This window comes from Cervus elaphus, chromosome 23, assembly GCF_910594005.1.
Source record: "Cervus elaphus chromosome 23, mCerEla1.1, whole genome shotgun sequence".
Classification (NCBI taxonomy): domain Eukaryota; kingdom Metazoa; phylum Chordata; class Mammalia; order Artiodactyla; family Cervidae; genus Cervus; species Cervus elaphus.
The window spans coordinates 74,080,073-74,094,614 of record NC_057837.1 but is presented as its reverse complement, the minus strand read 5'-3'; the positions used below and the strand labels follow the sequence as shown (position 1 = coordinate 74,094,614).

The 14,542-nt window shown below is 56.2% G+C and overlaps 2 protein-coding genes across 3 annotated transcripts in view; both read right to left on the bottom strand.

Moving 5' to 3' along the window:
- Positions 1-1,382, bottom strand: part of SLC12A5 (solute carrier family 12 member 5) — a 36,799-nt gene extending 35,417 nt beyond the window's left edge. For both annotated transcript variants that reach the window (XM_043883471.1, XM_043883472.1), the window contains exon 1: positions 1,175-1,382. In XM_043883471.1, coding sequence (XP_043739406.1) covers positions 1,175-1,298 — 124 coding nt within the window. In that variant the 5' untranslated portion in view covers positions 1,299-1,382. The remainder of the gene's footprint in view (positions 1-1,174) is intronic.
- A 4,814-nt stretch (positions 1,383-6,196) lies between these two features.
- Positions 6,197-13,533, bottom strand: MMP9 (matrix metallopeptidase 9). The gene is made up of 13 exons (XM_043884533.1): positions 13,365-13,533; positions 12,627-12,859; positions 12,123-12,271; positions 11,694-11,822; positions 11,435-11,608; positions 11,032-11,205; positions 10,444-10,620; positions 10,166-10,321; positions 9,139-9,424; positions 8,877-9,016; positions 8,292-8,442; positions 8,096-8,199; positions 6,197-6,512 (listed from the first exon to the last, which is right to left on the bottom strand). Exons 1-13 carry the CDS (start codon positions 13,500-13,502, stop codon positions 6,394-6,396), a joined length of 2,130 nt encoding a protein of 709 aa, XP_043740468.1. The 5' UTR covers positions 13,503-13,533; the 3' UTR covers positions 6,197-6,393.
- Between the last annotated feature and the right edge of the window lie 1,009 nt (positions 13,534-14,542).

The following is a 14,542-nucleotide window of genomic DNA, read 5'->3' as shown; positions in this document are numbered from 1 at the left end:
GTTCACGGGACTGGAGCCCTGTGGAAATTTAGGCCTCAGCTTGGTCATTTATTCAATGCAGAGGTTCGCCAGATAAAACCCCTAAAAGGGTTTTTGGTGCTTAAGTTTGCTGGGGTCAGGGTGAGCTCACCTGCGGCTCAGCAGCGACCCCTGGTGGCCCGAGGAGGCTCATCCTCCCCACGTTGGGGCCACTTGAAGCGAATTCTCCCCATTCCTCCCAGACCTTAGAGGCATAAGGGGACCCCTGCGGAGAAGACTGCGTGTGCATCCAGGATGCTTATTCTTCACCGAAGCCTAGAAGGATCCCTTCCCTCCTCTCTCATCTGTACCCTGTATGTAACCTCCTTTATGAGGCCACCGCGATGGGTCCTCCAGGAAGATGCCCCTGCTCCCGCCAGAGCTGGCTCTACCCACCGCTTGTGGAACTGGAGCAGAGGGAGCTAAGTGAATCCCCGCAGGGACAGGACTAGCGTCCCCACGGATTGCGCACAGGATCTTAGCTGCCCGGGGTCCCAAACTTCTCTCTCCTGTCTTCTTTCCGGGATCTCCAAGGAGCTGTCCCCGACGCCTCTTGGGGCACTAAGGATTGGAGACCTAGCGACCCGGGCTCATGTTTCTTCCCTCCGTTGACTCCACCCCTACACTACTGGCCCGAATCCTTTCGTCTCTGGTCCCGCCCTTTTCTGTCCGCAAACCAGGATGGTCTTGCCTCCTCCCATTGGCTCTGGACCCACACGGCCCGCCCTCTCCCTCTAGCCCCGCCCCCTACCCAAGATGGCTCAGCCCCCGAGGCCCTAGCCTTCGTATCATAAGGCCCGCCCCCTCGCCCCTCGCCCCGCCCCCTACCCGAGATGACCCCGCCCCCTGACTGCGCCCCGGCTCAGCTCCCGAGGCCCTAACCTCTGTATCATAAGACCCGCCCCCTCCCCTCTAGCTCCACCCTCTTCCGTGTGTCCCCGCCCACCTCGAATCTGGCCCCTCCCCTCACCATTGCTCCTGCAGCCCTCCTCGGTCTCCCAGCGCCCAGCTCCTCTCCCTTCTCCGGCCTTCCGAGGGGACCGACCCTCTCCCCACCGGTCCCAGTCCCTCCCCTCCCAACCAAAGGCCCGCTCGCCGTGGCCCCGCCCCTGCCTCGCCCCGCCCACCCAACAAGCCCCGCCCCCGCGGCCTCTACCTTTGGCGTCTTCCCCCGAGAGGCGGCGGCGGAGGTCTGCGGCTGAAGGCCGGTGGGGCCTCGGGTCCGAGGTCCCGGCGGTCCCCGCGGGGGGCAGCGACGTGACGGTGAACCTGCGGCTCATGGTGCGGAGAGGCGCCGGGCGGCCGCGGAACCGGCCCGGATCGCACAAGTGGCCGCAACCCGGCTCCGGGAGGCAGAAGGAGCGGATTCCCCCTCCCCGCCGGCCGCCCCCCGCCGGCCGCAGCGCCGCGCAGGGTCCTAGTGCCCGCCGGGCTGTGTGCCTCCGTGTCTGGCCACGTGGCTCTGGGGCCTTGGGCCCTCAATTCCACTGGAAGCTCTTTAGGATCCAACCCGCTGCTGAGAGCCACCCCGGCACCAGGTGTCCCCGTGTGTGGCTCCTGGAGCTCGGGTTCTCCTCGTCTAGGTCAGGGCTTCCCTGCTGGCTCGGACGGTAAAGCATCTACCTGCAATGCAGGAGACCTGGGTTCGATCCCTGGGTCAAGAAGATCCCCTAGAGAAGGGAATGGCTACCCACTCCAGTACTCTTGACTGGAAAATCCCATGGACGGAGGAGCCTGGTAGGCTACAGTCAGTAGGGTTGCAAAGAGTCCGACAGGACTGAGCGACTTCACTTTCAGGTCTCCTAAACTGGATTTCATTCACTCAATACATCTTGATCGCGCCCCTGCGGCACTGTTTGGGGCACTGGGGATACAGCATCGGATGAGATGGACTGGCTTCCTGTCCTCGTGGGGCTTACATTCTAATGAGTGAGAGGAGAAAGATTACAAGTGAGCAAATGAATAGACAGGACAATTTGAGATTGTGGTATATGTTAAGAAGACAAGGTGGGGTCAAGGGATAATGATTAGGGGGAAGGACTACTTTAAGGGATGGAGTAAGAAGACCTTTCAGAAGATGTGGTATTTGACTTGAGCCCTCACAGATGAGAAGGAGCCAGCTAAGCAAAGGTCTGGGGGAAGAGCCCTCTAGCAGAGAAAATAGCAAGTGCAAGGGCTCCAGGACAGTTCAGGGAGCAAGAGGGCCAGTGTGTCTGGAGCAGAATGAGTGGAGAGGCGAGCAATGGGGCAGAGATGAGGTGGGGGAGAGGAGAGCAGATCATACTGTGACTTGAAGGCTTTGTCGAAGAGTCTGGATTCTTATCTATAAGAGAAGCCATGGGAAGTTTCTGAGTAGGGGAGCAATGTGCTGTGGCTTACATGTTAACAGGGTCACTCTGGCTGCGGGGTGAGGACTCAGCTAAGGGCACGAGTGGAAGCTGGGAATCTAACTAGGAGGCGCCTGCAACTACCAGCTAAGAGGCGATGATCGCCAGGCTGGGGCGGTGGCAGTCCAATTCCGGATACATTTTGGAAGTAGAAACCTACATGACCCTCTGCTGGATTGTATGTTGCATGTAAAGGAAAGAGGAGTCAGGGAGGGCTCCTGGACTCTCATGCACTGCTGGTGGGAGTCGAGTTGGGCAAAATCACTTTGGAAAATTGTTCAGTCAACTAAAGCTGAGCTTAGACATGCCTGTCTACTCAGCAATTCCACTCAGAGGTTTGTGCCCCAAAGAAGTGACAGCTCCTGTTCACCAAAAGACATTGACAAGATTGTTCATAGCAGCATTATTCATGATAACCTCAAACTGAAAGTTACCCAAGTGCCCATCAACAGTAAAGTGGACAAATAAGTAGTGGTACGTTCATAGAGTGAGGACCATAGTGGGAATGAACAATCTTACAATTCGCAAACAATGTGGATAAAATATCATATGGAACAAAAGCCAGACACAAAAGAGTGTGTTTGTTGTTCTTTCACTAAGTCGTGTTCAACTCTGTGACCCCATGGACTGCAGCATGCCTGGCTTCCCTGTCCTTCACCATCTCCTAGAATTTTCTCTCAAGAGTCTTCTCCAACACCACAGTTCAAAAGGGGTGAGGAGGTAGTGATTAAAAAGGGGCATGAGGAAGTTTTTAGGGTGCTCAGAATATTTTATTTCTTGATTTGGATGTTAATGAGACAGTCATGTTCAGTTTGTGAAGATGTATTGAAATGTACACTTATGAAGGGTCTACCTGTCTGTATGTTTGTTACATTAGAGCAATTTTCTCAACTTGTGGCATTGTTGCCCACCAAGGAACAGTTGGCAATATCCAGAGACATTTTTGGTTGTCGCAACTGGAGGAGGGTGGTACTAGCAATCCAGTGGGTAGAGGCTACATGGCCTTGAGCAACAGATTCACCATCATGTCCCGTCACTTGCCTGTATGTTAGGGCCCACAAGAGAGGGAGGAAGACTGACCCTGAATGGGTCTAGCATCTGTCCATGGATCCCAATACCTCCTGGAGGAAGATGTCAAGCCTCCCACAATGTATGGACCGTCTCCCACAACAAAGAATAATTCAGTTCAAATTGTCAGTAGTGCCAAGGATGAGAAATTGTGTGCCGGGATAAGGAGCTTAACAGGTCCCAAGATTTTAGGGCTATCAGGTGTTACATTTGATTGAGGGCAGATGATGTTGTCTTTTATTAACGTGGTTGACTACCCATGGATGAGTGTGTTTGGAAGGTGGAGCCCAAGAGCTCAGTTGAAACAGGTAGGCTGAGATGCCTCTTTGGCACCTAAGGATCATGTGGAGTCGGCAGTCGAACATCTGAGAGTTCAGGGGAGAGGGTAAGGCTGGGGGTGTACGTTACAGAATCTTTAGCAGAGAGATGCTATTTAAAGCTGCGGGATTAGAAGAGATCACAAAGAATGAGTGTACACAGAGAAGACTTCAAGGGATTGAACACAAGGGCATGCCATCATTTAGAGGTTGGAAAGCAGGAGATCTAGCCAGTGAGAGAGGAAGAGAACGCAGAGAAAGGGCTGACCCAGAGACCAAGTGAAGCAAAATTTCAGGAAGAAAAGGCATTATTCACTGAGTCCAACAAGCCAAGAGATGGTATGAAATGAGCCCAGAGAAGTACCTACTGCATCCGGCTAAGGAAGATCATAGGTGTTAAAAAGAGTGATTTCAGTGGAGGAGTGGAGTGGGAACTAGGCTGCAAACAACTGAGGCGAAAATGGGAGACAGTCTAGACTGTACTTTGGGGAAGTTTTCCTGTAGTTGGGAGTGGGGAATAGAGAAATGGAACAGAACTGAGAGAGAGAGGTCCAGAGAGATTTTAAACAGGTGATATTAAGGAACGTTTGTATTCCAATGGGAGTGGATCATTCCTGAGTGAGAAATTAGGAGAGAGGGCCCCACCCACAGGAATCTTAGGAGAAAGTTGTCTAAAGCCCTCTTTAAACTCCCACTTGACCCTGGGTGTGGACGATGATCAAAGTTGACCAAGGCCATCACCTCCACTCACCTGCAACAACCCTTCGGTCAAGTTCCTCTGCTTCCCTAGAAGATCAAATCCATCCTCCTCAGCCTGCCACTTCAACCTTCTCTCATGTAGCCCAGACCACCCATCCCTATTTCAACCATTCCAGAACCCTCTCTGCTCAAACCACACGTTAGAGTTCTGAGCCATTTCTAGTTGCCCCAAATGCCCTCTTTATTGGAAGGGCTGATGCTGAAGCTGAAACTCCAATACTTTGGCCACCTGGTGCAAAGAACTGACTCATTTGAAAAGTCCCTGATGCTGGGAAAGCTTAAAGGCAGGAGGAGAAGGTGACGAGCAAGGATGAGATGGTTGGACAGCATCACCGACTCAATGGGCATGAGTTTGAGCAAGCTTCAGGAGTTGTTGATGGACAGGGAAGCTTGGCGTGCTGCAAGTCCATGGGGTCGCAAAGAGTCAGACACGACTGAGTGACTGAACTGAACTGAAATGCCCTCTTGCTTTTTCTCTCCTCCCAGCTTTTGCCCCAAGAGCTCACATTCCAATCCCAGGGTCATCACTTACCAGCTCAGAGAGTGCAGGTGAGCTATGTAATTCTGTGCCAGCAGTTACCTCATTTATAAAGCGGGGGAAGGAGTGGTGGCAATAGTAATAGTACCTCTAAGGTTAAGAGCAGTACAACTCTCATAGAGTTGTGGGGTTTTTTTAAACTTTTTATTTTATGTTGGAGTATAGCTCATTAACAATGTGATAGTTTCAGGTGGACAGCAAAGAGACTCAGCCATACATATTTATGTATCCATTCTCTCATAGGGTTGTTTTAAGGACTGGCTGTGTTAACACACCAAAGTATGTGCAACAGTGCCCGGAATATAGTCAGTGCTGTCCTAGGAGTAATTCCTATCATCATGTACGTCACTGGATTTTCTGTATCCACTGCCTTAGATCTGCGTACTTAGGTTGTTGCCAGTGTCTCAGTCTCTGAACAGTGATGCAGCTTACATTCATCTAGGTGTTGTTTTGTGCACACATGGCTGAGGGTCAGAGAGTAGGAACATATTTAGGCTTGATGGTTAAGACAGTCCTCCTTGCCCAGGAAGAAACTCTTGCTCACCTTTCCAGATTTAGTTCAAGCTCAGATGTCATCTTGGCTGAGAAATGTTTCCTGACTGTAACCATAACATGCAGAGTCACACACACACACACAGACACACACACACCCCCCATTATTCTAGAATAAAGGGTCACACCTGCAAGTGTGATGCCACCCCCACCAGCTACAGAATCATCACTTGTAACTATGGTGGACTTTCTGAGAATGGAGATGGAGTTTGGAGCCTGCATTTTAAACAAGTTTTGAGGGCTCTCATGCACCTGAGAATTTGAGGGCTACTGAGAGGTCCTTGAGGAGAGAAATGTAGTTCAACTCATTTCTCTATCCCCAGGGCCCAGCACAAGGCCCAGCTCCATGTAAGGGCTCAATAAATGTTTGATGAATGAATATTAGGCTGGCCATTTCCTCAGCTATAAAATAGGAATAATTTCGTTATACCTTCCTAATAGGAAGGATTGAACGTTAATATTTATGAAGTGTTTTAGAACACCGCCTGGCGTATTGTAAGCTCTCTGCTGGTTACATACGTACATGCAGGCATGCATACCATATATAAATCTGCTCCTCAAGGTTAAAGAATCCACATTTATTAAAAACATTCTAACAAGAAAGGAAGGTGGGAAGAGAGGGCCCAGCCCACCTCCCCTCCTCGTCGTCCTTCAGAACAGATCCACTAGTTGGGATCCGGCAGACTGGCTCATTCCCTATTGCGAGGGTCCCGGAGGGGGCCTCCACTGCAGTGCTGAAGCAGGCTTGGGAGCCCTAGTCCTCGGGGCATTTCAGGAGGTCGAAGGTCACGTAGCCCACATAGTCCACCCGATTCACCTCATTCCAGGAATTCACGCGCCAGAAGAAGTGATCCTGGCAGAAGTAAGCTTTCTCTGCAAGGGAGAAAATGGACCAACAGGGGTGATTCCAGCTCTCCCCCACACATGGACACCAACAGGAGTGTGGTCTTTACAGTCTCGCTTCCTGCCCTTTTGAAATCTTCCCAAGGTTTCCATAAGACATGTCTGTTCCCCACTCCACCCCGGAGATACTGGAGGGCACAGACCTCCATGTCCAAGGCACACACAGGGCCTGGCACACAGTCGATACTCGGAACAATTCATTCAACAAATCCCATTCATCCATCCAACATTCATCACGCCAAGCACTGTTAGAGGCACTGTTACAGCAGAGGGAAAATGCAGGCATGATCTCAGTTCTTTGGGTGCTTACATGCAGGTGGGGTAAGACATATGATTAACAAGCAAATGCATAAGTAAAGGAGATTGGTTTTGACAATAGGGAAAGCGATGAAGGAAATGTAAGTGAGCAGTCGAGTGAATTGATAATGAGGGCCAGAGAAGGCCTCTCTGAAGAGGTGGCCTGAGTGCTGAGACCCGAAGGCTGAGAGGGAGGCATCCCAGTGACAATCTGGGGAAAAAACCTTCCAGGCAGAGCGAACAACTGGCACAAAGGCCCTAAGCTGGGAATGACCTTGATGTGTGCAAAGAACAGCCAGAGGCTGGTGTGAGTGGAGCAGAGCAAAGGGGATGACAGGAGTAGGGGGAGGGGGTGGGGAGGGGGGAGGAGAGGGGTCAGATCAGGTTGTGTTAGTTCCTTCGACCTTGCATGCCCTCCCCCTCCTAGCCCCTCCCTCCTCTCAGAAAATATATTTGAAGGTATTGGGACAACCAGCGTGGCTTGGACTAGGGCATCTGCAAAGGAGGTTGTAAATATTTTGGAGGCTGAGTCAACAGCAGTTGTCTGCTGATTGGGGGTGAGCAGTAGGAAAGAGAATGAAAGGGTTAACTCCAGCTACCATCCCCATTTTACAGATGGGGAAACTGAGGCTCTGTGAATAGCAGTGACTTGCCCAAAGTCACACACACACATCTATGAAATGTCTTATTTATCACTGTATCCCCAGTGGCAGCATGGTGCCTAGCATATTACAGGCACGTGATAAATATGGTCTAATAGAGCCTCCATGCAAACCAGGTGTCCTGTGCTATAGGGGAAAGAGCTTCCAGCTGGGAAGCAGGAAATCTGGATTCTAGTTCTGGTTGTGGCCCTGTGTCATCAAATGATCTGGGAAGATCCCTGCCTCTGCAGGGAACTCATCACTACGGGGCATTTGCCTCAGTCTCCACCAGCTTTTTCTTTCTGGCTGGGAATTTGACCAATCACTAAGGCAGGGGCTTCCCTGGTGGCTCAGATGGTAAAGAATCTGCCTGCAATGTGGGAGACCCGGGTTCTATCCCTGGATGGGGAAGATCCCCTGGAGAACAGAATGGCTACCCACTCCAGTATTATTGCCTGGAGAATTCCATGGACAGAGGAGCCTGGCGGGCTACAGTCCGTGGGGTCACAAAGAGTCAGACACGACTGAGCGACTAACAACACAGGGTAGGGGAACCTACCGTGGGAGGTATCTCTGGGAGGGATCCTCCCCCTGACCCTGGCTCTCAGCCCTCACCTTGGTACTGAAAGATGTCGTGCGTGCTCATGGGCACCCCGGGGAACATCTGGTCCACGGGGGTGACGCTCTGGGGATCCACCTTCTGTGTCTTCACGTCGAACCTGCAGGACGGCACCGAGGAGACAGATGCTGAGTCGGCCGGCAGTCTGAAGGCGCCCGGGCTCCCCCTGCTGGCGGTCCCCGGGAATCTCACCTCCAGAAGCTCTGCCCACTGAACAGCAGCACCTTACCCCCAGGGCGCGGGAGGGCCCCGGTGACCTGGGCCACTTCCGGGCCCAGGCCCAACTTGTCCAGACGCCTCGGGCCTAGCACCGACGCGCCTGTGTACACCCACACTTGGCGCCCTGCCGGAGAAAGGCTCACATCGGTCTGGGGCAGGGAGTGGGGTACACACCCCCTTTGAATGTCAAGAGAGAACGCAGCGAGGCCTTTCCGCGCCAGGCGTGCCCGCAGTCTCCGTGCCCAAGGAGCAAAGCCCCTCGGTAGGACTGCGCCAGGGTGCTGTGAGGAGGGCTGAAATTCAGCCCTGCTAAATATCAGGGCTTCCCTAGTGGCTCAGACGGTAAAGAATCTGCCTGCAATGAGGAATACCCGGGTTCGATCCCTGGGTGGGGAAGATCTCCTGGAGAAAGAAATAGCAACCCACTCCAGTCTTCTTGCCTGGAGAATCTCCATGGACAGAGGAACCTGGTGGGCTACAGTCCACAGGGTCGCAAAGAGTCGGACACGACTTAGCGACCAAGCACAGCACAGGGGAGGAAGAAAGACGGAAACTAACCAGAGAAGAAGAAAATCTTCTTGGTGAGCGGATCCTCAAAGGCGGAGTCCAGCTTGCCGGGCAGCGCAGGCCACGTTCTCTTGACAAGGAAGGGACCCTGCACCCGGCGGCCCCCTCGCTCAGAGAGTCGCCAGTACTTCCTGGGGACGCGAAAAAGGAGGGGCGGGGCACTGAGCCTGGAACCGACGGCCAGTGGGCGGGGAGACACAGGCAGGTCCCGCCTCCAAGCCCCCGCCCACGACCGCGCGGCCCCGCCCCTCACCCAGCCTTGAAGAAATGCAGGCGGTTCCCGATCTCCGCGATGGCGTCGAAGATGTCCACGTTGCAGACGTCCTCCGCTGGATCCGGGGACTCCGTCGGGGCCGCAGAAGGGCCAGCCGTGGGAGGACCCGTGGGGCCAGCTGCCGGGGGCCCTGTGGGGCCAGTCGTGGGGCCCTCTGAGGGGCGGGCGGTGGGAGGCCCCGTGACGCAGACTGTGGGGGGAGCGGTGGGCTGGGGTTCGGCGGCGGTGGTGGTAGGAGGCCGTGGTTCAGGCTCAGGGCGAGGACCTGAAAAGAGATACCACGTAAGACAATCCCTGTTCCTGCATCTCTGTGCCTTTGGAGTATCTGCTCCCCTGTGCCTACCTGGAGGTCCCTGGCGCTCTCCCCACTTCAGATGTTGTAGCCTGCCTTCCCCCAACCCCGGGCTGGCAGCTTCCTTTCACACACCCACCAGGCTGGTGGGAGAGAAACCTTTTTTGAGCTCTCAAACTGGGTGCCAAACAGTGCTGGGAGCTTTATAAACGCACATTAGTTCCTTCGATCTTCAGAAGGGGGGGGGGGGGGGGACCTATGAAGCAGATTCTTTAATATTTTCATTTTTTGACGCGGAAACATACTAATGATAATAAATGGTGATAATAATGAAACTATCAAACATTTATATGGTGCTTGCTATATGCCAGGCATTATTCTAACTCACGTAAGCCTCCTAACAACCCCATGAGGCAGGTGTTAGCCCCACTTTACAGATGAGGAAGTTGAGGGGTGAAGTAACCTATCCAAAGTCATCTAGCCGGATAGTGGCTGGACTGGCTTTTGAACCTATGTCCGTCTCACTCTAGAGTCCAGGTTCTTTATCACCATCTCCAAGCACTGACCTGGCAACAGGTACCCACCAGCCTCAAGAGCTCTCAAAGACAGATATCGGAGTCCTAACTCTCCCCTCCTCCCCATTCTCGGGGTGCTCCGAGCCGGCAGAACCTAGCCCTTCCCTCTCCTCCCTCTACCCCTGCCCCACGCCCTCACCATAAAGATGCTGGATGCCCTGAACATCGTCCCTATGCAGGGGGTGCTCCTCGGTGAATCTGTACATGGGGTACATGAGCGCCTCTGGCACGGAAGAGTGATCTAAGCCCAGCGCGTGGCCAAACTCGTGTGCGGCCACAAGGAACAGGCTGTATCCTGGACGAAAGAAGGGAGCCTGAGATCGGAGCCCTGGACCGAGCTCCCAGCCCGGGGCATCCCTCCCCGTCACCACTGCCCTGGCTGAGGCCCCAGCCTCGGAACCTCGGCACCCCGCCCACCTTGATCCGGGCAGAAGCCCCACTTCTTGTCTTTGTCGAAGTTGGAGGTGGTGGCGCACCAGAGGTGCCCATCATTGCGACCCTCTGTGGTGCAGGCCGAATATTCCTTGCCCAGGAAGGTGAAGGGGAACACGCACAGCTCCCCCGCCGCGTTGCCCCCGGTCACCGTCGCATCGACTGGAGAGACCAGAATCTCGGGTGAGCCAAGTGGAGGCGGGGTGTTGGGGGGCAATGAAGAGCCGGGGACGGGCCAATCGAGAAGCTGGAGAAACTGGGAGGCTTATTTTAAAAGCCCAGGGGGAGTTGTGGGGCACAGCCGACATCTGGCTAGAATGATGGGCGGGGCCCGGGGATCGCAGACCTAGGACGAGGCTGCAAGCCTGGCTGAAAGGCCACACCTCCGCGGATGCGGCGGCGGCGGCGGCATCTGGAGGGCTGGGGGAGAAGCTGCGTGACTGCAGGCAGCGTCGAGGCTGTCCTGAGCACCGACGGGAGCGGGAAGACAAACGGACGGGTGGAAGGGCCACGCTTGGGTACCAACTCGGAATGAGGGCGGGAGGCTGAATCAGGTAGGTGGGTCAGAGGTACCTCGGGTCGGGCAGAAGCCGTAGAGCTTGTCCTGGTCGTAGTTGGCGGTGGTGGCGCACCAGCGGTAGCCGTCGGAGCGGCCGTCGGAGGTACAGGCGGAGTAGGAGCGGCCCTCGAAGGTGAACGGGAAGACGCAGGGCTTGCCGTCCGCATTGCCGTCGTTGGTGTAAAGTCCTGGGAGGCCCGCAAGATTAACTGAAGGTGCCGCGAGTTTACTGACCCACGAGCCTCCTGTGTCCACCTCCCCTTTCTCGCCTCGTCTCACAGAGGAGGGAACTGGGCCCAGAGAACAGGAGAGGGGTTCGCAGGCCACCCTCGGCATCAGTGGTAGAGCTGGGATTAAGAGTGGCAGAGCTGGGATTAAGAGCCAGCGCTCTGGACCCTCGGGAGGGTGGGCACTCACTCTCGCTGGGGCAGAAACCGAACTGGCGGTCGGCGTCGTAGTCGGCGGTGGTGCTGCACCAGAGAATGTCGTCGGAACGGCCGTCCGTGGTGCAGGCGGAGTAGGAGCGGCCCTCGAAGGTGAAGGGGAAGTGACAGGCGGCGCCCTTCGCGTTTCCGAAGTAGGTCGGAACCACTGCGGGAAAGGGGGACTGGGGTCAGGGGGACCGGTGATGCGCGTGATAGAAGGGAGTAGGGGCCAGGGCAGCTCGGGATCTCACCAACGCCTTTGCCCAGAGACCACAACTCTTCATCGTCGAAGTGAGCGTCTCCCTGAATGCCTGCGCCAGGAGGAAAGGCGTGTGCCAGGAGCCCATGCTTTCCATCGAAGGGATACCCATCTCCGTGCTCTGAAGAAGCGGGTGGAGAAGAGAGTGAGCCGCGTGCGGTTGCGCAGGTTGTGCACTGCCCAAGGGCGCTGGGCTAACTGCGGGCTAAAATCCGGCCTAAGAGCCGCTGTCCAACACTTGCTGTCCCAGTGCAGTGAGGTGTCGGTCAGGAGGGGGCGCCATAAGGGCGAGCGGCCGCCAGGGCTTCGGGGACAGGCAAGAGAAATCCAGGTCCAGGGCCCCCCTCTCATCTCTCTTTGATCCTCCCAACTCTGTCCCCATCTCAGATTCTCCCGGTTTCCCCCTTCTTCGCGTTCTCACCTCTAACACCAAACTGGATGACGATGTCGGCTTCGCGGCCGTACACTCGAGTAAAGGTGAGCGGCGTCACCGCGCTCCAGAGCGCGAAGGCGCGGGCAAAGGCGTCGTCAACCACGTCGCGCGGCAGGTCTTCCGAGTAGTTTTGGATCCTGGAGGGAAAAGGCAGTAGGACAGAGGGCAGAAGTGAGAGGCGGGAGCGGGGCCAGCAGCACCACCCGGTGTCTCCTAGACTTCAGATACACAGCGCTGCCTGCGCTCCACGCTTTCAGCTCGAAAGCACTTTCAGACGCATTTTTCTCTTTGGAGTCAGATGGCGAGGTCCATTTCCCCCCGATGGGGGAGACGGAGGCTCCGAGGGGGAGCCACTTGCCTCAAGGCGGGCACGTTCAGAGAAAGCCATGGACTGGCCTAAGATGGGACGTATTCGCCAACGGGCGCCGCGCGGGGACCCGCCTCTCGCCACCCTCTGCGCCCCGCTCGCCCCCGCGGGGCCCCGCCGCGCACCAGTAGGTGATGTTGTGGTGGTGCCACTTGAGGTCGCCCTCAAAGGTCTGGAATCTGCCCAGGTCCGGGACGCCGCAGCGCGGGGCTCGCATGGCGTTCAGGGTGGTGCTGTCCAGCTCGCCAGTCTCGGGCAGGGACAGGCGCCGCTGGAGACGCAGCAGAGCTCGCCGCAGGGACTGGCCGTCCTCGCTCAGCTCTGCCCCCGGGGTGTAGCCATAGCGGTGCAGGTACTCCTGCGGAAGCAAGGGCAGAGATGCGGCGGGGCCCGCAGCCCGTCCTCTGCCTTACCGGGCAGGGGCTGCATCCCTCCCTGCTCTCAGGGACCAGCAACAGACAGTGTCCAGTACTCGGTACCCTGGATACCAGGGCTCATGCCCACCCCAAGAATCTCCCCTCCCTGTGGACATCCTCAGCTCCATTCCACTCCAGGATGCCCCTGTCCAGTGCCTCCCTCAGGGCCCCCTAGGGTTTACCCCTGTTAGCCCTCATCCCATCGCCACTCCAGAACCCTCCAGTGCCCCTTCCCCATTTCCCACTGCCCATCTAGGCAACCCTCATTAGCCTGTTTCCAGCAGTCCCTGTCCAGAATCTCCCAGTGCCCGTTCTCAGTGCTGTTCTCCAGAGGTGCCCATCACCTCCCCCCCACAACAAGCCCCAGAGTATCTCGTCTGAGACCCTGCGCCCCTCCTGGGACTCCTGGCCAGCCCTTCCCAACTCTAGATGGGGGAGTGTGCCTACCTCTGCCAGCTGCCTGTTGGTGAGGTTGGTTCGTCGTTCTCCCGGGAAGACCACGACGGTGGGCTGGCGTGGTCTGGGGGCAGCAGAGCAGCAGGCTAGCACCAGGAGCGCCAGGACCAAGGGCTGCCGGGGGCTCATGGTGAGGATAGCAGTTGGTCTGGCTGCAGCCGCCCTCCTGGGGGCTTTAAAGAGGCTGTCAACTGAGTCAGTGACCCCGCCCCTCTCTGACAGGCCACTGGCAAGAGCTGACTCAGGGCATGGCGTGTGTGTGTGTGTGTGTGTGTGTGTGTGTGTGAGTGTGTGAGTGTGTGTGTGTGTGTGTTGGGCAGTCCCAGCATGAGAAGGCAAGGCACGGGCTTACACCACCTCCCCCCCTCCCTCCTGCCCGCAGCCCCCATTGCCGAGTCAGGCAGGACCCCAGACCCAACAGGAAACCACAGGCCCACAAGGGAAGGATTGGGTTTTGCAAACTGCAGAGCTTGTGAGAACTGCATGAGAGGAAGGGGGGCAGGCAGGGCTGGCTGGAGGAGGCCCTGAGCCCTCCATCGGAAGACCCCCTAGAGATCAGCCTAAGGGAAAAGGATGGAAAGTTCCTGAGACTTCTGTCTGAACCAGACGATCCCCGCTTCCTGATCAGACGCCCTCCGTGGACCCTCCTCACACTCCCAGGCTCTGCCCTCTTCTCCCTGGAAGCCTGCCTTGACTCAGCTTCCTCTCCCTGCTCCACCTGGGGGCAGAAGGAGTGGGCTCCGCTTGGTGGAAATCGGGGAATTCCATGGAGACAATTCCTGGTCTTCAACAGACTGGATCCTTCAGAATAGCACAGCAGTGGGGGGGGGGGGGGAGCGGTGCAGCAGGTGGGGACGGTGGGAGTGTTGTGGCGTCTGGAAGCCAGCAGACATGGCCTCATTCCTTCAGTGCCTTGGGCAAATGTCTTCACCACTGTGAATCTGTTTCCTCGGCTGTAAAAAGGGGCCCTTTTGAACTTTACCCCTTTTCCATAGCCGGCTGGGTCCTGCCATTCAGGGCGGCAGCCCTCTCAGTGGTCTGCTATGTCCCAGGCCCTGGGGTACTTATTGTAGCTGAAGGCAGTGAGGTTGGGATGGGAGAGGAGGGTTTGGGCAGAGACTGGAGGGGTGGGGTGGGGTGGGGCAGGCCTGGCACATTCTGTGGCAGGG

What these genes read in the sequence shown, in the direction of transcription:
- MMP9 (XM_043884533.1), bottom strand. Translation starts at nt 13,502, where the DNA reads ATGAGCCCCCGGCAGCCCTTGGTCCTGGCGCTCCTGGTGCTAGCCTGC. An exon ending in CATCCAGTTTGGTGTTAGAG is followed by an intron (nt 11,823 to 12,122) that starts GTGAGAACGCGA and finishes CCGCTTCTTCAG; the next exon opens with AGCACGGAGATGGGTATCCC. An exon ending in CTGCATTTCTTCAAGGCTGG is followed by an intron (nt 9,017 to 9,138) that starts GTGAGGGGCGGG and finishes TCGCGTCCCCAG; the next exon opens with GAAGTACTGGCGACTCTCTG.